Source organism: Leptodactylus fuscus, chromosome 4 (assembly GCF_031893055.1).
Source record: "Leptodactylus fuscus isolate aLepFus1 chromosome 4, aLepFus1.hap2, whole genome shotgun sequence".
NCBI classification, from domain to species: Eukaryota; Metazoa; Chordata; class Amphibia; order Anura; family Leptodactylidae; genus Leptodactylus; species Leptodactylus fuscus.
Genome location: NC_134268.1, coordinates 181,475,655 through 181,496,173, shown reverse-complemented (window position 1 = coordinate 181,496,173; position 20,519 = coordinate 181,475,655). Strand labels below are relative to the sequence as shown.

The following is a 20,519-nucleotide window of genomic DNA, read 5'->3' as shown; positions in this document are numbered from 1 at the left end:
CTCCCATAGACCTCAATGCGCCGGCCCCAGACTATTGCTTCCTGCCACCATGACACTGATGTTTAAGCCTATCATTAAATGCTGTTAACAGAGCCGAAGAGAAGCCGCCCCTGTAATCATATACAGAAAATAGAATTTTTTTTAAAAAAAATCTACAATCAGAAAATAAAAACAGATTATAAAAAAGTGATATGTCACCGTCCGCTTTTAAGACATAAATGAAAAATGGTGATCTACTCCTTAAATCCTCCAGCTTTCCCCCTCCAACACTTGGCTGTTTGGCCGACTTTTATTTTTACACAACCTTCATAAAAAGCCGAGAGCCATGGTCAGACAGAAGCCATGAAGATCTCCTCATTCTGGAAATGATTTAGCTCCTATGACAGTAAATATGTAACAAATTATACAATATCAATAATTATATCATTAATTAATCATTTTATTTTATAGTCAGTCAACAACTTTTTTTTTTTTTTTTCCAACACCAATAAAAACTGGCCCTGACTCCACGGCCCTGACTCCACGGCCCTGACTCCACGGCCCTGACTCCACGGCCCTGACTCCACGGCCCTGACTCCACGGCCCTGACTCCACGGCCCTGACTCCACGGCCCTGACTCCACGGCCCTGACTCCACGGCCCTGACTCCACGGCCCTGACTCCACGGCCCTGACTCCACGGCCCTGACTCCACGGCCCTGACTCCACGGCCCTGACTCCACGGCCCTGACTCCACGGCCCTGACTCCACGGCCCTGACTCCACGGCCCTGACTCCACGGCCCTGACTCCACGGCCCTGACTCCACAACCCTGACTCCACAACTCCGACTCCTCAGCCCTGGTGTCCTCCCAACTGCAGTACAAGATGCTAATAGAAGTGTAACTTTGAGACAGATGAAATATTCTGTTCTTTTTGTCCCCTCAGATTCGTGATTCCAATTGCAATTATGAGGCCTTCATGAATGTCATTAAATTAAGTGACAATATTGGCGAGTTGGAAGCTGTGAGAGACAAAGCTGCTGAAGAATTACAGTATCTCCGATCATTAGATACCGTGGGAGATGGTAAGTAGTAGAACGAGGCTGACATTTGGGGACAATATTGTTCTGAGGCACTTTTGGCACTGGATCTGCTCTATCTTTGAGCTATTCACATTTTATTGAAGCTGTGAGTGTGGATGGAGCTTCCCGCCTCAGAATCAGGACCAAAATACACCATACCGCGCCCCGTGTGAACGGTGGCTAATTCCCCAGTCCATAAGGACCTTTCAGTTGTTTAGTGTCCCAAATCACCTTGGCAGGTTCCCCATTTATTCTCCAACTAATTTTTTTTTTTTTTTGCCACTCAGCAGTCATACATTTTTTTGACATGGCTGTGTTAGGCATTGTACTATGCGGGAGAAGTTGTGTTTTCTTTGTCAGTACATATAAATTACTATATATTTGATATGACTGTTTTGTCATACAAATGTAGATAAAAAAGCAATTTTGGGAATTATCAGTTATTAGTAAAGCAGACGTGACAGCTGACATGACGGTATTCCTATAAAGCCTATAGCAATAATTACAGAATTCTGTGACAAGTCGTCAGTGCCGCTCAGTAATCCCTCACATGTGCTATTACCTCTGCCAGATCACAAATAAAACCGGTTTGTTAGGTTCAGGATTATACGTCGTGCTCACATCCATGTCATACATGCCCTTTGTTCCTGTTCTTAACGTTACCTCATCATTTTTATATTAGTTTTTTAGTTTACTGTAACGTCTGTGTAGTCTTTAGCTTGGGACAGGATTTGCAGAAACACTTTCTCTATTTTTTGACATTCTCTGGTCAGTTGTCTCCATACGGTTTGGCAGCTTAGCAGTTTACACAGAGCCATGTTCTTCTAACCAGCAGGCGGTTTTATGCACTCCTAAGCAATCGATCACCCAACAAACAAGCCTTTGCTCATTTGCCAGGTGATCAGGAGCGTGTTCACACCTGTCCGAGCTTGTAACATTTATTTCTCTGATCATTGGTTCAAAAGGGTCTTAAAATAGACTTGCAGACAGTTCACATTAGCGTTCGGCTTCTGTCTGGAAGGAGTCCGCATGGACACCCCGGGCAGAATACAATTGCAATTACAAGCACTGTGCAGTTAAGCACACCATAGACTATAATGGGTTTCGTGTGCTTGCCGCGCACTGCCTGCACCAATCATCATCGCGGCAAGCACACGGAGCCCATTATAGTCTATGGGGTCCATGTGCTTAACTGCACAGTTCTTGTAATTGTATTCCGTCGGGGGGTTTCCATGTGGACTCCTTCTGGACGGAATCCAAGCGCTAGTGTGAACCAACCCTTAGAGTGATGGGCTTCTCATACCAGAGGGTCATGTACACATGATACTAAGGAATTAAAATACATTGCAAAAAAATTTAAGCTGAGGCCCTACATGGCAGGAACGTAACTTTTTTTGGTGCTGCTTTTTTTGAGCCAAAGACAGAAGTGGATTGAGCAAAGGATAAGATCTTTCTATATATTTGACGTTCTTTTTGTAGCCATTGACTCAGAAAAAGTAGCAAAATCTGTAACAAAAAAAGCTGCATTTCCACAACATGGGGTTTCAGACTGGATTGAGGCTGTGATCTGTTGGCGTCCATCACTGGTCTGGTATTTTGGCGGAGATAATGTGGGGTACTTTAACATCGATGTCTATAGCTAATGGATGTATGATAGATGGTAATAGACAGTCATCTGTTATACAGTCAGGTTTTTTTTTTTCTGCGCTTCCATTTACCATCTGTTATGATGCGCACTATTTATTAATTATTTTTTAAATGGACCCCATTATTACAGATTTTCAACGGTAGTTTGAACACCCCCTTACATGTAGGACACCATGACAACCATTTTTTTTTTTTTTATTTAAAGAAGTGATAGAAATGTACGAGTATTTTATTGTTGTGAACTGTGAGAAATGTTCTGTTTCCATAGATAAGGAATGTATTAACATATGCAGCCTCGAATGTGACCCTGGAAACCTCCATATTGTACTTTTGTCTTTTAGACATCAACACTATAAAAAACCAGATAAACAGTTTACTGTTTGTAAAGAAAGTCTGTGAAACCCGAATACAGAGATTGCAGTCTGGAAAAGTAAGTTTATATGTTGACGTTCCCTTGTTCAGATAGGTCTCTTTATTCTGCTTGGTCTGTGTCAGTTTCTGTGCCGTTATGGAGACTTATCCCTTATCCAAAGGACAGTGAATAAGTGTTTGATAGTCCATGGCACTCCCAGAGACTGCCCCATGGCACTCCATTCACAGTGAGGCTTTCAGTCTCCCTTTCTCCAAATTACTGAGGAACCCGACGATCAAGCCCCGAGGGTTTGGACACTTATCCTTACATTTAAGGCACATTCATCACCAGGGCATGGTTGTTGTGCCAGTATGATCACTTCAAGGTGGTGAGGGTCTGGAGTGTTTGTAATTGCCAGTCCTCAGCCACGGAGAACAGAGAACGGTAGCTTTACAGGGGAAGGAAGGGGTGATTAGGGGTTGTCCATGTTCAGACCAATATTGAGAGACAAATGTTATGGTTTGTATAATAAAAAGTTGTACAATTTTCCAATATACTTTCTGTATCAATTCCTCACAGTTTTCTAGATCTCTGCTTGCTGACATTCACTCTGTTACTTCTAGTGGATAAAACTCTGACCATAGTCATGTGATTTACAGTCCATGGTCATGTGATAGACAGTCCATGGTCATGTGATTTACGGTCCATGGTCATGTGATGAGCACACAGGTGCCGCTCGTTATAATCACACCACAATAATCAGACATCTGCCTGGTAATCAGATGTGCACCTGTGTGCTCATCACATGACCATGGACCGTAAATCACATGACCATGGACCGTAAATCACATGACCATGGTCAGAGTTTTATCCACTAGAAGTAACAGAGTGAATGACAGCAAGCAGAGATCTAGAAAACCGTGAGGAATTGATACAGAAAGTATATTGGAAAATTGTATATCTTTTTATTGTACAAACAATAAGATTTGTTTCGCAATATTGGTCTGAAAGTGGCCAACCCCTTTAAGGTCTCCTCCTCTGATGGTCATAACTGACCACCATCGATCTAACAAAAAAACAAAGGATGTGACATATCTTTATGTGTCCATTTTTTGTGCACCATATTTTTGATTCTGTGCCCTACTTGCCCCCGAGACTAAGAGGACTGAGACCAAGGCAGTCTGGGGAAGGGGTGCTTTACTCATAGCTTGAGTTATACCATGTGTCTAAGCCTTAGACTCTAAGGTATTGCATCATTTCTGGTGCAAAAGACCTCCTGCACCGAATCTGAATTATTAAGAGCTGGAAGTCTCTTAATAATTCAGACGCATCTTTCCCCAGCAGGGGAATGGATTAGGAAATGCCAGTCCTATATAAAGCCCCCCGCATGTTTGGCGTTTGTAAAACTTTGGGAATGAAACGTAAACCGTGACAGGGTGTTCTATTAACATATATATATATATATATATATATATATATATATATATATATATATATATATATATATAATACTACAATTTTAAGTACAGAAAATTATGCAAAAAACCCCACTTTCCAACACGCAAAACCCAACCCGCAAGACCACACACCGTGACAGCTGCATTAGGATGATGCAGTGAATGGTGGCCGCACCATGCAAACTGCAAAACAATTGTTAGTTTAGTTGTCTGGTAGGAATTGTCCAGGATTAGAGTAAAGGGTTTACTGACTTTACAGAAGTAGCAATAGTGTATTTTCTCTGGCACTGTAATGTCTTTTATTTCACCTACCACCTATTATATTCTATCTTCATCATAGAAATTATTTTATAATTGGACTTTTTATTGCTTGTTTTATGGATACCACGTAACACAATGATATTGTTTCTAAGGCAACATCAGATAATATCTCTACATTTTCCTAATAAATATGTCTAAAGAGTTGCCCCACCCCCCTTTAAGAACACATTAACTTGACATTTTTTGTGAATTATGTAAGCTTATGTAATGTAACCCTTCTGACCACTGTTTACTTAAAAATGATAAGTATTGTTGAAGTAGAGAGAGCTCGCACCGTACTTATGTGTTCTCCTGGGCCTGCATTTTCTGCATAATACAATATTGAAGGAGTTTTCTAAGACTTAACCATTGATGCCCTGTCTATAGGAAAGCTACCAATGTTTAACAGGTAGGAGTCAGTATTACGGCCATCTAAACAAGGAGGAGGTCGGACACTTCTGGTAGTCTGACTCCTGCATCTTCTGTACAACTTACAGAGGTTCAATGGTTCTTAGGTGCGGATCTTACAGTTTAAGTATAAGATCCGAACCTAAGCTTAGGTCATTCATGTTTAACCCCTTCCCGCCGATGGCACTTTTTGACTTCCTGACCAAGCTCGATTTTTCAAAACTGACATGTGTCACTTTATGTGGCAATAACTTTGGAACGCTTTAACTTACCAAAGTGATTTTAAAATTGTTTTTTCGTAACACATTGTACTTCATGTTAGTGGTAAATTTTGGTTGATATGTTTTGTGTTTAATTATGAAAAAATTGGAAATTTGGTGGAAATTTTGAAAAATATGCATTTTACAAAGTTTGAAATGATGTGCATTACATACAGATAGTCAGACCGCCAAAATTATATCATAAATCTCATGTCCCAGATCTCTGCTTTATGTCGGCATCAAACTTTAGTCACCCTTTTAATTTTTACGGACGTTATAAGATTTACAAGTGAAACAACAATATTCAAAATTTTCAAGAAATTTCCAAAACCCATTTTTTAAAGGGCCTAATCCAGTTCTGAAAGCGTTTTGAAAGACCCTTGTATTAAAGCCCCCCATAAATCACCCCATTTTCAAAACTGCACCCCTTAAATAAGCCAAAACAACATATACCTAGTAATTTAACCCTATAAGTGCTTAACAGGAATTAATACAAAATGGAGGTGAAATTTTCAAATTTGAATTTATTTTACTAATATTTTCGTTTAGCCCTAGAATTTGCACATTCACAAGGGGTTAAAGGAGAAAACGCATCCCACAATTTGTTAGGCAAGTTCTCCCGACTACCATAGTACCCCACTTGTGGGTGTAAACTAATATATGGACGCACAGTGAGACGCAGGAGGGAAGGCGCGCCAAAGAGCTTTTAGAGGGCAGATCTGGCTGTGATCAGTTTCAGGAACCATGTCGCATTTACAAAGCCCTTGAGGAGTCAAAACAGTGGAAACCTCTAGAAAGTGACCCCATTTTGAAAACCGCACCCCTCAAAGAATTTATCAAGTGCTGTAGTGAGCATTAGTAACCCCGAAGTGAATGTGTAAGCTGTGCGGAGTAAATTGGGCACACCAAATCCCATTCTATTTTCCCACTAGCTCCTATGACACGGACGGGGAAGAGGGGCATTCTGGGAGGTCAGCGCTGGTGTATTATCTCTCATAAGCTCTAAATATGGGGGTGTCCCCTGAAAACACTCGCGCCGCTTACACATTTCCTTCTAGTCGCAGCCACTTATGTCCTAATGATTTGGCGACTTTTGTGGTTTTTGTCTTCACATTGTACAAGGTAGATTTTTATTTTTATTTTCTGGCAATGTGGCCATATGAGGGCTTGGTGTTTGCGGTATTAGATGTACTTTGCAATGCCACCATTTTGGGGTCTGTAACTTATTGACTACATTTTATTAACTCTTTCTGGGTGAGATGTAAAAGGAAACATCAATTCTGGCATTGCTTTTTAGCATTTTTATTTTTCCCGTGCAGTGTACAGCATAAGTAACATGTTACCTTTATTCTGCGGGTCGGTACGGTTACGGCGATACCTCATTTATATGATTTTTTAATGCGTTGCTATTTGTGCAGAATAGAATTCAATTCAAGAAAAAAATCTATTGTTTTTGCATCGCCATCTTCTGAAAGGCATAACGTTTTTATTTTTCGCTAGACAGAGCTGGTTGAGGGCTTATTTTTTGCGGGAAGACCTCTTCTTTTTATTGGTACCATTTTGGTTTTCATCTGATCATTTGATTACTTTTTATTGAACATTTTGTAAGGGAAAGGTGGTGAATAATCATTATTTTGTGCGGTTTTCTACGGTTTTTTTTTACGACATTCGCCGTTCGGGTTAAATAATGTTTTAATTTCATTGTTCAGGTTATTACGGACGCGGCGATACCAAATATGTAATGTTTTTTTCCATTTTTCTTTATTTTACATAATAAAACATTTTATATGGGGAAAAAGGGATTTTTGGGGCTTTATTTATTTATAATTTATTTTAAACTTATTTAAACTTTTTTATTTTTACTTTTTTCAAACTTTTTTTTTTCTGTCCCCATGGGGGATTGAAGCAGTGATCGGCTGATCACCGCTTCACTACATATACACTGCAATACACGTGTTACACGTGTATTGCATTGTATAGGAAGCTGTCAGCCTGTGTAGACGCACAGGCTGACAGCTTCATTTACGGCAGGATCGGCCAGGCGCGAGGACGGGGTAAGTGAAGGGGCAGAACCGGGGTCACTGATCAGACCCCGGGCTGCCCCCTACGAACACCGGCACCCCCCGAAACCGGCGCGGGAGGTGCCGATCGGCACCATATGACACTGTAACCCCGGAGGTGCCGGTGGTCATGTTGATCACCGGCATCTCAGGGGTTAACACCCGCGATCGGACCCGGTTCCGACCGCGGGTGTTACGGGGCATTGTCAGCCGTGTATTACGGCTGTCACCCGCTGTGTATGGTGCGAACACAGTTTCTGTGTGCGCACCATGCATCCGCAGTAATAGTACGGCGGTTTGCGGGAAGCCCTTCCCAGCAGCGCCGTACTATTACGGCGAATGTCGGGAAGGGGTTAAAGGGGTTGTGCAATATTAGAACACGTCTGCTTTGTGCGAAGAACATCAGCCCCGCACCTATCCCCAGACTGTGACTAATATTACAACATTACACACTAGCAGACATGTTTTTCTAGCTCTGTAAGTCATGATATTGCATAGTTTCCCAGTTATCTAAAGGGTATTGCCCAAAGGCTTGCTGTAGCTTTTGATGTTTTGCACCACTTCTGGCTAAAGTTTCTATATATGTTTCTCCACCATCGCTCCTGCAACTTGCTGAGTTTCACATGTTTCTCTGTAGACATGCAAATCTTACATTGCCCCATGTCTGCTTTGTTGCACGTAGTGATCATGTTGTGTGAATACCCTCCAAGCGTGATACCATGTTATACATTTCTTACAGGAAGTTGATACTGTGAAGTTGGCTGCAAACTTTGGAAAACTTTGCACAGTCCCGCTGGACAAAATTCTTGTACACAATGTTGCACTACAGTTTTTTATGGGTGAGTGAAATATCCTTTAATTCATTTTTTTCCTTGACATGAACCTTGTAAATAGGGAAGTTTGTATCCTCCTAATAGCACTTTATAGTAGTGCAGGTAAACTATGAATAAAGCTGCTTGTACTTGCTAAGATTTTATTAACGATTCGGAGTTTGGTACAATTGATCAGCAACGAAATGCATTGTGTGTACAATAGTTATAGCGATTATGTGATTACATGATTTAAAAGCATTATACTGAGTGTAGATCCAAGAATACTGTCCTGCCTGATCCGACATCAGGTGTGCAGAGGCACCAGGGGGTAGGAGGCATCAGCGAGTATTATACATGGGTACCTCAGCAAATACACTCCTCAGCTTGCTGGTAATTCTCAAATTTGGACTGGAGAGTATGTTGAGAATTTTTTTGCTGTTGTAGAGTCTGCGTAACTGTGCATAGAAGATTGTTCTGCTGCCTCAAACATATGTCAAACTTAGACCTGACAGCTCTTGTGTCTACCCCTCCCCTAATCTTACTGTTACAAACAGCTGCAGAGAGGGAAGAGGATGCACATGGCAGAAGTGGGTGAAGACATCCAAGTCTTCAGGGAGAGCAGATCATCTTGTGCACAGTATCAGATTGTAGATGGCGAGAAGAGCGCACAGGGAAATCACATAGACTATGTAACAGTGTATGGAAAGAGAAAAGCCTGAAAATTTCAGCCTGAAGCTTAGTGCATCCTTTTTAACTGAAGATAACCCCCTACCTTATTATAAAATCATTTTTTTTCATGGTATAGTTAAAATAACAATGCATTTGTATTATGGCAAATCTACAACAGGAGCATGATGATTGTAAGATGCCTAATAAGATGGTCTTATTATACAGAGAATTATGTTGTAAGCCACTCTTCATAAGAAGACGCCCAGCTCTTATACTCGCACATGTTCCCCAGGACGAATAGGGGACAGTAACAATGGCTTCATAGACTTGGCTGGTAATTGGATGAAATGTCTTGGATTAAGAGGTTTATGGTATCAGGTCACTGAAAACCACTGCTTGAGCACTACTCTATGAAAGGTTACCCATATTATATGTATGTGATGCCATAGGGCAAAGGAATGCCAGAGAGCCAGGAAGTCTTAAAGAAAGATAACCACACGCCAGTTGTATTAGTAGATTTTATTGCGGCACTAGTTCCACGCGTCATCTTATCTGATGTACTGCTGTAACTCTTGTTCTGACCAGAGCCAACCCTGTGTACATTATCTCTTGCTGTGAAATATATCAATATTTGTACAGTGTATGTGGCTACTATAGTGCGGTACTTTGTGTTACTGCATAGAATAACAAACCAATGACATAACCTGCAGAGTATGCAGGGATTTTCGAGCTGCTGATTTGTCCTCTTTTTTCCAAATATTAAAAACTTAGCACTTTGTAGTGTTATTACATGAGGAGAGTCGGCGGTATTCATCAATACCCTAAGGGGAATGGTTGAGCGATGCAAATAGTTTGTTTCCCAAAGGCCACCAGACTATGAATATTGAGAAGGTGGGGGAGGAAGGTCAACATTAAAATGGACATGCTTTATTTCCTGAGCAATTGATTGTGCGGAGCAAAATATGGTACAGATATCCGAAGGGAAAGGACTTTGGTTGTACTACTTATTCTATGTGCATTGCAGATTGTGCAGATACCCATTGACGTATTCTTTTAACATGACAGCCGTTGTTTTTGTTTCGGTCTTTAACACTGTCAGTCTTTTAAAATTAATTATGTTTTTGTTTTTATGATTTTTTATTTTTTAATTAGTGATTTTATGATTCTTTTATTTATTTATTTATTTTTATTAAGGTCATTCACAACCTGTCTGCTCCATAAATATCTGATTTACTCTCCTGACACCTCCCCTCCCAGTAGCCTCCAGTTCGCAGAGGACCTCCTTCTTTGCCCCTCTCTCAGACATTTTCAAGACTCCTCTTGTGCTTCCTCTATACTCTAGATTACGCTGCCTCAACCATTCAGATCTTGTTCACCTTTTAAGGCCGGAGCCTCATGTGTTGTAAACCCCACGATTTTTCCGCAGAGCAAAGTCAAGTGTTCAAGGCTCTCACTTGGGTGGTTTTCCCACATAAGCAAGCTATCTTCTGTCCATAGATATTGCTAGCCCTAGCATAGGCTGTTTCTATTAGATTGGTGGGGGTCCCACACTCAGACTTCCCATCTTTCATATCATTGCTGCTGCACAGTGTACAGAGCCCTGGAATTGGACACTTCACAAGTTGGTTTCATTGAGTAACTATTAATATAATGTATGTACATGAGATCTGTGCACTGATAGATATTCTGCTTCTTGGGGTGTTTAGTGAAGGAAGTTGAATAGGTCTTGAATACTGCCCGGTTATATATCCCATTGACTGTATACTGATGTCACAAGCCCATGAGACAGTCACTCGCCTCTCATGTGCTGCCCCTTCTCTGACACTATTATAATTAGATTATTGCACCGATCTGATCATCGCTATGAAGACATCTTTGTTCTTGGAGACATATTACTCCTTATCTCCAGTCCCAATTAGCCATGACAGAAATCTGCTTGTTTTCAGCATAATACACAGATGCTTGAGCAATTCTAAAAAGCTCAAGATCGCTTCTATTTAAGTGTCATTAGCTAAGCAATGCAAATCCACATCCGCTTTTCCTTATATTGGGTTTATTGTCCTATAGAGCTGCTATCTATAGGAATGTTCGCATGTCCATAGGCAGCTTCACCACATTATTTTTCATAATATTCTGTACCTTCAAAACCTAAAACCAGAAAGATTCTCATATAGTATGCTCATGTGGCTCAGATGTACCTATCTCCAATTCAGGGTGTATTGGCTGTACTAATTGTCATGTTTCTATGATGTATGAAGAATCAATGTATGTGTTTAATTTCTGATGAGGTTTCTTGTTGCTGTAGATTTTATGCAGCAGACTGGGGGGCAAGCACATCTCTTCTTCTGGCTTACAGTGGAGGGGTACCGGGTGACTGCTCAGCAGCAGCTGGAGGTGCTTCGGAGTCGTCAACGTGATGGGAAACACCAAACCAATCAAACAAAGGGGCTGTTAAGAGCGGCTGCAGTTGGTGTGTTTGACCAATACTTATCAGAAAAGGTACGGCTTTCATAGTAGAAGGTGAAATGAGTAATACAATTTAATAAACCTGTTTGTAGGGCCATAAAGAGGACCTTTTATCACCTCCACCACTTTAATTTCTTAGTATCTGTTAAGAGATGCCCTTCCACTGATTCCAGAGCAGTTAGAATTTTCTCTCAATATCCCACCATTCCTGAGCAAAAAGAACCATTAGTTTTGTTGCCTGATGTGCTATTTAAGTTCTGTAATGTCAGAAGGACGGTGTCAGGTAGGGGGTGTGATTCAGAGGCAGCCAGTGTCAGAGCTCAGAATCACACACCTTGTCTGCTCCTGCCTGACACCGCCCTCCTGACACTACAGAGCCTGAATAGTATATCAGGCATGAAAACTAACAGCATTGATTGCTTGTGAAGGGTGGGAGCTAGAGATAAAATTCCAACTGTGGCAGAATCAGTGGTGCGGTGCCTTTTAACTGATTGTTGGTAGCTGTGGTGAAAGGTCCTCTTTATAGGGGCTATCCAAAAAGGGCATTTGTTTTCGAGCCACAGGATATATAGATGTGTGACCACAGGAGGCCCCATTTAAAAGAAAAGCCAGTGACTCTATTTAATGTACATGGGGCTAACAAAAACAGCAGAGCGTTAGTCCTGGGCATAGGTGATAAATGTCTTGTACTTTTATTTATATGGAAATTAGGGACCTTTGCTTTGAGGGAATTCTTGCTCTAGAAGACATTTTCATCTGCCTGTGTCTTCAGATGTGCTGTTGACATTTTCGGCTTTCATCGGAAAGCTGCATGTTACTGGCAAATCGATTTCAAGCAGCCACCTTTTAAAAGAGCCAGGAAATTCTGATCCATGAAGTTCTTGGTGTACTTCTTGCAACTTTAAAAAAAATGGTTGTGACTCTGTAATGCAATCCACCACCATGCTAACCAAAAATTGGCTATACAGTAAATATGTATAGTGCACTTTCCCAAGGACCCTCCATACTAATGCACTCCATTGGAAGTCAGTGGTCATTTTGTCATGAAACAGATGGGGAACCAAACAGAGCAACAGAAGTGATGCTTACTAGAGATGAGCGAACACTAAAATGTTCGAGGTTCGAAATTCGATTCGAACAGCCGCTCAATGTTCGTGTGTTCGAACGGGTTTCGAACCCCATTATAGTCTATGGGGAACAGATACTCGTTAAGGGGGAAACCCAAATCCGTGTCTGGAGGGTCACCAAGTCCACTATGACACCCCAGGAAATGATGCCAACACCTCTGGAATGACACTGGGACAGCAGGGGAAGCATGTCTGGGGGCATCTAACACACCAAAGACCCTCTATTACCCCAACATCACAGCCTAACAACTACACACTTTACACACTCAATACCACCTCTCTGACAGTAGGAAAACACCTTGAAACATGTGTATTTGGCACTTGCAGTGAGGAGAGCTTGTCACCAGCAGTGAATTTGGCCCTTGTAGTAAGTTGAGGTTGGCACCAACATTTGTTTTGAAAATCAGGGTGGATTGAGCCTCTAACCAGCAGAGTTTGGGCAAATTCATGGTGGAGGGAGCCTCTAAAAACCCCAGTTTGGACCAATTCATGGTGGAGGGAGCCTCTAAAAACCCCAGTTTGGACCAATTCATGGTGGAGGGAGCCTCTAAAAACCCCAGTTTGGACCAATTCATGATGGAGGGAGCCTCTAAACAGCCCAGTTTGGGCAAATTCATGGTGGAAGGAGCCTCTAAAAACCCCAGTTTGGACCAATTCATGGTGGAGGGAGCCTCTAAAAACCCCAGTTTGGACCAATTCATGATGGAGGGAGCCTCTAAACAGCCCAGTTTGGGCAAATTCATGGTGGAGGGAGCCTCTAAAAACCCCCAGTTTGGACCAATTCATGGTGGAGGGAGCCTCTAAAAACCCCAGTTTGGACCAATTCATGGTGGAGGGAGCCTCTAAACAGCTCAGTTTGGGCAAATTCATGGTGGAGGGAGCCTCTAAACAGCCCAGTTTGGGCAAATTCATGGTGGAGGGAGCCTCTAAAAACCCCAGTTTGGACCAATTCATGGTGGAGGGAGCCTCTAAAAACCCCAGTTTGGACCAATTCATGGTGGAGGGAGCCTCTAAAAACCCCAGTTTGGACCAATTCATGGTGGAGGGAGCCTCTAAACAGCCCAGTTTGGGCAAATTCATGGTGGAGGGAGCCTCTAAACAGCCCAGTTTGGGCAAATTCATGGTGGAGGGAGCCTCTAAAAACCCCAGTTTGGACCAATTCATGGTGGAGGGAGCCTCTAAAAACCCCAGTTTGGACCAATTCATGGTGGAGGGAGCCTCTAAACAGCCCAGTTTGGGCAAATTCATGGTGGAGGGAGCCTCTAAACAGCCCAGTTTGGGCAAATTCATGGTGGAGGGAGCCTCTAAAAACCCCAGTTTGGACCAATTCATGGTGGAGGGAGCATCTAAAAACCCCAGTTTGGACCAATTCATGGTGGAGGGAGCCTCTAAAAACCCCAGTTTGGACCAATTCATGATGGAGGGAGCCTCTAAACAGCCCAGTTTGGGCAAATTCATGGTGGAGGGAGCCTCTAAAAACCCCCAGTTTGGACCAATTCATGGTGGAGGGAGCCTCTAAAAACCCCAGTTTGGACCAATTCATGGTGGAGGGAGCCTCTAAACAGCCCAGTTTGGACCAATTCATGGTGGAGGGAGCCTCTAAAAACCCCAGTTTGGACCAATTCATGGTGGAGGGAGCCTCTAACCAGCCCAGTTTGGACCAATTCATGGTGGAGAGAGCCTCTAAACAGGCCAGTTTGGGCAAATTCATGGTGGAGGGAGCCTCTAAACAGGCCAGTTTGGGCAAATTCATGGTGGAGGGAGCCTCTAAACAGCCCAGTTTGGGCAAATTCATGGTGGAGGGAGCCTCTAACCAGCCCAGTTTGGACCAATTCATGGTGGAGGGAGCCTCTAAAAACCCCAGTTTGGACCAATTCATGATGGAGGGAGCCTCTAAACAGCCCAGTTTGGGCAAATTCATGGTGGAGGGAGCCTCTAAAAACCCCCAGTTTGGACCAATTCATGGTGGAGGGAGCCTCTAAAAACCCCAGTTTGGACCAATTCATGGTGGAGGGAGCCTCTAACCAGCAGAGTTGGTGGAAATCAGGGTGGAGGGAGCCTCTAACCAGCAGAGTTGTGGGAAAGCAGGGTGGAGGGAGCCTCTAACCAGCAGAGTTGGTGGAAATCAGGGTGGAGGGAGCCTCTAACCAGCAGAGTTGTGGGAAAGCAGGGTGGAGGGAGCCTCTAACCAGCAGAGTTGTGGGAAAGCAGGGTGGAGGGAGCCTCTAACCAGCAGAGTTGGTGGAAATCAGGGTGGAGGGAGCCTCTAACCAGCAGAGTTGGGGGAAATCAGGGTGGAGGGAGCCTAGTATTAGCAGAATTGTGCAACGCTTATGGTGGATGAGTATGAGGATGCGGAGGAATTGGAGAGGTTGAGTACAGACATGGAGTTTCATGTTGGGGTGCTTTACACAGGTGGGCACAAAAATGAAGGCTCTATCCAGTGGTGGTTCATTTTTTATCAAAGTGAGCCGGTCGGCACTCTCAGCTGACAGACGGGTGCGCTTGTCAGTGATGATGCCACCGGCTGCACTGAACACCCTCTCAGATAGGACGCTGGCGGCAGGACAGGACAGCACCTCCAAGGCATATAGGGCAAGTTCAAGCCACAGGTCCAACTTCGACACCCAATACGTGTAGGGCGCAGAGGGGTCGGAGAGGACAGGGCTGTGGTCGGAAAGGTATTCCCGCAACATGCGCCTATACTTCTCACGCCTGGTGACACTAGGACCCTCCGTGGCGGCACTTTGGCGAGGGGGTGCCATCAAGGTGTCCCAGACCTTAGACAGTGTGCCCCTCGTTTGTGTGGACCGGTGAGAACTTGGTTGCCTACTGGAGGAACTGCCCTCCCTGCCGCCAACGTCACATGCTGGAAACATCTCCATCATATTCTGCACCAATTGCCTGTGGCAAGCATTGATGCGATTGGCCCTCCCCTCTACCGGAATAAAAGACGAGATGTTGTTTTTATACCGGGGGTCAAGGATAGCAAAGATCCAGTACTGGTTGTCCTCCATGATTTTGACAATACGCTTGTCGGTTGTAAAGCACCCCAACATGAACTCAGCCATGTCTGCCACAGTGTTAGTTGGCATGACTCCTCTGGCCCCACCGGAAAGTTCAATCTCCATTTCGTCCTCATCCTCCATGTCTACCCATCCGCGCTGCAACAATGGGACGATTCGAAGTTGCCCGGAAGCCTCCTGTATCACCATCACATCATCGGACAACTCTTCTTCCTCCTCCTCCATTAAACGCAGTGAAGCGGACAGATGTGTGGACCTACTCTCCAGCTGTGACGGATCGGATGCTATCCCTAACTCCTCTGTGTGATCTGAGTTATCCCTGATGTCAATCAGGGATTCTCTCAGAACACACAAGAGCGGGATTGTAAGGCTCACCATCGCATCCTCAGAGCTCACCCTCCTTGTGGACTCCTCAAAGACCCGTAGGATGTCACAAAGGTCTCTCATCCATGGCCACTCATGGATGTGAAACTGAGGCAGCTGACTTTGTGGCACCCTAGGGTTTTGTAGCTGGTATTCCATCAAAGGTCTCTGCTGCTCAACCACTCTATTCAACATCTGAAACGTTGAGTTCCAGCGTGTGGGGACGTCGCACAAAAGCCGGTGTTGTGGCACATGCAGGCGTTGCTGGAGAGATTTTAAGCTAGCAGCGGCTACTGTCGACTTGCGAAAGTGGGCGCACATGCGCCGCACTTTCACCAGTAGCTCTGGAACATTGGGGTAGCTCTTTAGGAAACGTTGCACCACTAGGTTGAAGACGTGGGCCAGGCATGGAACATGTTGGAGTCCGGCAAGCTCCAGAGCTGCTACCAGGTTCCGGCCGTTATCACAAACGACCATGCCTGGGCCCAGGTGCAGCGGCTCAAACCATATTGCCGTCTCATCGAGGAGGGCATCCCTCACCTCGGAGGCAGTGTGCTGTCTGTCCCCCAAGCTGATCAGCTTCAGCACAGCCTGCTGACGTCTACCAACGCCAGTGCTGCAACGTTTCCAACTCGTAGCTGGGGTCAATCTAACAGCGGAGGAGGAGGCGGTGGCGGAGGAGGAGGCGGTGGCGGAGGAGGAGGCGGTAGAGGAGGAGGAGGAGGGGGGTGTTCTTCTCGTGTCCCTGCCAGGAATGTTAGGCGGGGAGACGAGGTACACCGGGCCAGTTTGGGAAGCAGTCCCAGCCTCAACTACATTCACCCAGTGTGCCGTCAGTGAAATGTAGCGTCCCTGTCCGCATGCACTTGTCCACGCGTCGGTGGTCAAGTGGACCTTTGTGCAAAGCGCGGAACTAAGGGCCCGCCTGATGTTGAGTGACACGTGCTGGTGCAAGGCGGGGACGGCACACCGGGAGAAGTAGTGACAGCTAGGGACGGCATAGCGAGGTGCCGCAGTTGCCATCAGGTCCAGGAAGGCGGGAGTTTCAACAAGCCGGAACGCCAACATCTCCTGGGCCAGCAGTTTAGCGATGTTGGCGTTCAAGGCTTGCGCGTGTGGGTGGTTAGCAGTGTATTTCTGCCACCGCTCCAATATCTGAGAGATGGTGGGTTGTTGTAAAGAAGCGCCTGATGGTGCCTTTGATGGTGCAGGAGAAGGAGATAAGACAGGAACAGGGGAGGATGAGGGAGAAGTCAACAAAGTGGCGGAGGCAGATGAAGTGATGTCCTGGCTCGTCCTCTGGAGTGCATCGCCAGCACAGTCGGCAGAGGCAGTGGCAGAGGCAGTGGCAGTGGCGTGAACGGCAGGCGGCCTTTGTCCTGCCGTTGCTGCCTGCCACTGATTCCAGTGCTTGGATTCCAAATGACGGCGCATTGAAGTGGTGGACAGGTTGCTCTTCTCAGAGCCCCTAATCAATTTCGAGAGGCAAATTGTGCAGACAACACTATATCTGTCCTCGGCGCATTCCTTGAAAAAACTCCACACCTTCGAGAAACGTGCCCTCGAGGTGGGAGTTTTTCGGGGCTGGGTACGAACTGGAACATCTTGGGAGATTCCGGGTGTGGCCTGGCTTCGCCTAAGCTGCTGACCTCTGCCTCTAGCTACCCTTTTTGGTGCTGCACCTGCCTCAACATCCACACTACTTTCCCCGCTTGACATCCCCCCTGTCCAGGTCGGGTCAGTGTCCTCATCATCCACCACTTCCTCTTCCAACTCCTGTCTCATCTCCTCCTCCCGCACAATGCGCCGGTCAACTGGATGCCCTGAAGGCAACTGCGTCACATCATCGTCGATGAGGGTGGGTTGCTGGTCATCCACCACCAAATCAAACGGAGATGGAGGAGACTCTAGTGTTTGAGCATCTGGACACAGATGCTCCTCTGTTAGGTTCGTGGAATCGTGACGTGGAGAGGCAGGTTGAGGGACAATGAAAGGAGCGGAGAACAGCTCTGGGGAGCAGGGACAGTTGGGGTTATTGTTCTGTGAAGCTTGGGAATTTTGGGAGGAAGGAGGACAAGACTGTTGGGTAATAGGAGGAGAGGAGGCAGAGTCTGACTGGCTGCTGGACAATGTGCTGTAAGCGTTCTCTGACAGCCATTGCAAGACCTGTTCCTGGTTCTCGGGCCTACTAAGGTTTGTACCCTGCAGTTTAGTTAATGTGGCAAGCAACCCTGGCACTGTGGAGTGGCGCAATGCTTGCTGCCCCACAGGAGTAGGCACGGGACGCCCTGTGGCTTCACTGCTACCTTGCTCCCCAGAACCATTCCCCCGACCTCGCCCACGGCCTCGTCCACGTCCCTTTCCGGGAGCCTTGCGCATTTTGAATTCCCAGTTAGAAATTGGCACTATATACCAGTAGCAAAAATTGTGGGTGCACGTAACCCCAATATATTCTTTGAATTCCCAGTCAGACAATGGCACTATATACCAGTAGCAAAAATTGTGGGTGCACGTAACCCCAATATATTCTTTGAATTACCAGTCAGAAACTGGCACTATATGGCAGTAGCAAGAAATGAGGGTATTTGTAACCCCAATATATTCTTTGAATTCCCAGTCAGACAATGGCACTATATACCAGTAGCAAGAAATGAGGGTATTTATAACCCCAATATATTCTTTGAATTACCAGTCAGAAACTGGCACTATATGGCAGTAGCAAGAAATGAGGATATTTGTAACCCCAATATATTCTTTGAATTCCCAGTCAGACAATGGCACTATATACCAGTAGCAAGAAATGAGGGTATTTGTAACCCCAATATATTCTTTGAATTCCCAGTCAGACAATGGCACTATATACCAGTAGCAAGAAATGAGGGTATTTGTAACCCCAATATATTCTTTGAATTCCCAGTCAGACAATGGCACTATATACCAGTAGCAAAAATTGTGGGTGCACGTAACCTCAATATATTCTTTGAATTACCAGTCAGAAACTGGCACTATATGGCAGTAGCAAGAAATGAGGGTATTTGTAACCCCAATATATTCTTTGAATTCCCAGTCAGACAATGGCACTATATACCAGTAGCAAGAAATGAGGGTATTTATAACCCCAATATATTCTTTGAATTCCCAGTCAGACAATGGCACTATATACCAGTAGCAAGAAATGAGGGTATTTATAACCCCAATATATTCTTTGAATTACCAGTCAGAAACTGGCACTATATGGCAGTAGCAAGAAATGAGAGTATTTGTAACCCCAATATATTCTTTGAATTCCCAGTCAGACAATGGCACTATATACCAGTAGCAAGAAATGAGGGTATTTATAACCCCAATATATTCTTTGAATTACCAGTCAGAAACTGGCACTATACGGCAGTAGCAAGAAATGAGGGTATTTGTAACCCCAATATATTCTTTGAATTCCCAGTCAGACAATGGCACTATATACCAGTAGCAAGAAATGAGGGTATTTGTAACCCCAATATATTCTTTGAATTCCCAGTCAGACAATGGCACTATATACCAGTAGCAAAAATTGTGGGTGCACGTAACCCCAATATATTCTTTGAATTACCAGTCAGAAACTGGCACTATATGGCAGTAGCAAGAAATGAGGGTATTTGTAACCCCAATATATTCTTTGAATTCCCAGTCAGACAATGGCACTATATACCAGTAGCAAGAAATGAGGGTATTTGTAACCCCAATATATTCTTTGAATTCCCAGTCAGACAATGGCACTATATACCAGTAGCAAGAAATGAGGGTATTTGTAACCCCAATATATTCTTTGAATTCCCAGTCAGACAATGGCACTATATACCAGTAGCAAAAATTGTGGGTGCACGTAACCACAATATATTCTTTGACTTACCAGTCAGAAACTGGCACTATATGGCAGTAGCAAGAAATGAGGGTATTTGTAACCCCAATATATTCTTTGAATTCCCAGTCAGACAATGGCACTATATACCAGTAGCAAAAATTGTGGGTGCACGTAACCCCAATATATTCTTTGAATTCCCAGTCAGACAATGGCACTATATGGCAGTAGCAAAAATAGTGGGTGTATATAGCCCCAATTCTATTGCTAGGGGACTTGCAGGGTATTTCTGGGGTGAAGGTGGGGGGGCACACCGTTGGAACGGGTATCGGGGGTATATATCGGGTATACGGGAATACACTGACAGTGTATTCCATTCAGGATCCGCGGAAAGCTGGGTTGTGGCGATTGAGCCCGTCAGTGCCACGTTACACTGACAAGCTTCTCCCTGGAATTTAGCTCTTATAAGAACTGTTGGTTGTCTTCTCCTTCCTATCCTAGCCTGTCCCTGCCTACCCAGAATCTAAGCCCTAGCTAACTGGACGGAAACCTCCGTCCCCGGTGAATTGCAAGCTCAGAATGACGCGAAGCTGGGCGTCGCTGTTCTTTTAAATTAGAGGTCACATGTTTTCGGCAGCCAATGGGTTTTGCCTACTTTTTTCAACGTCGCCGGTG

At 44.6% G+C, this 20,519-nt stretch overlaps 1 protein-coding gene across 4 annotated transcripts in view; it reads left to right on the top strand.

Annotated features, from left to right (window-relative positions):
- Positions 1 to 20,519, top strand: part of SNX13 (sorting nexin 13) — a 120,136-nt gene that overhangs the window by 69,184 nt on the left and 30,433 nt on the right. For all 4 annotated transcript variants that reach the window (XM_075271417.1, XM_075271415.1, XM_075271416.1 and 1 more), the window contains exons 10-13: positions 924 to 1,062; positions 3,048 to 3,136; positions 8,283 to 8,382; positions 11,330 to 11,523. In XM_075271417.1, coding sequence (XP_075127518.1) covers positions 924 to 1,062; positions 3,048 to 3,136; positions 8,283 to 8,382; positions 11,330 to 11,523 — 522 coding nt within the window. The remainder of the gene's footprint in view (positions 1 to 923; positions 1,063 to 3,047; positions 3,137 to 8,282; positions 8,383 to 11,329; positions 11,524 to 20,519) is intronic.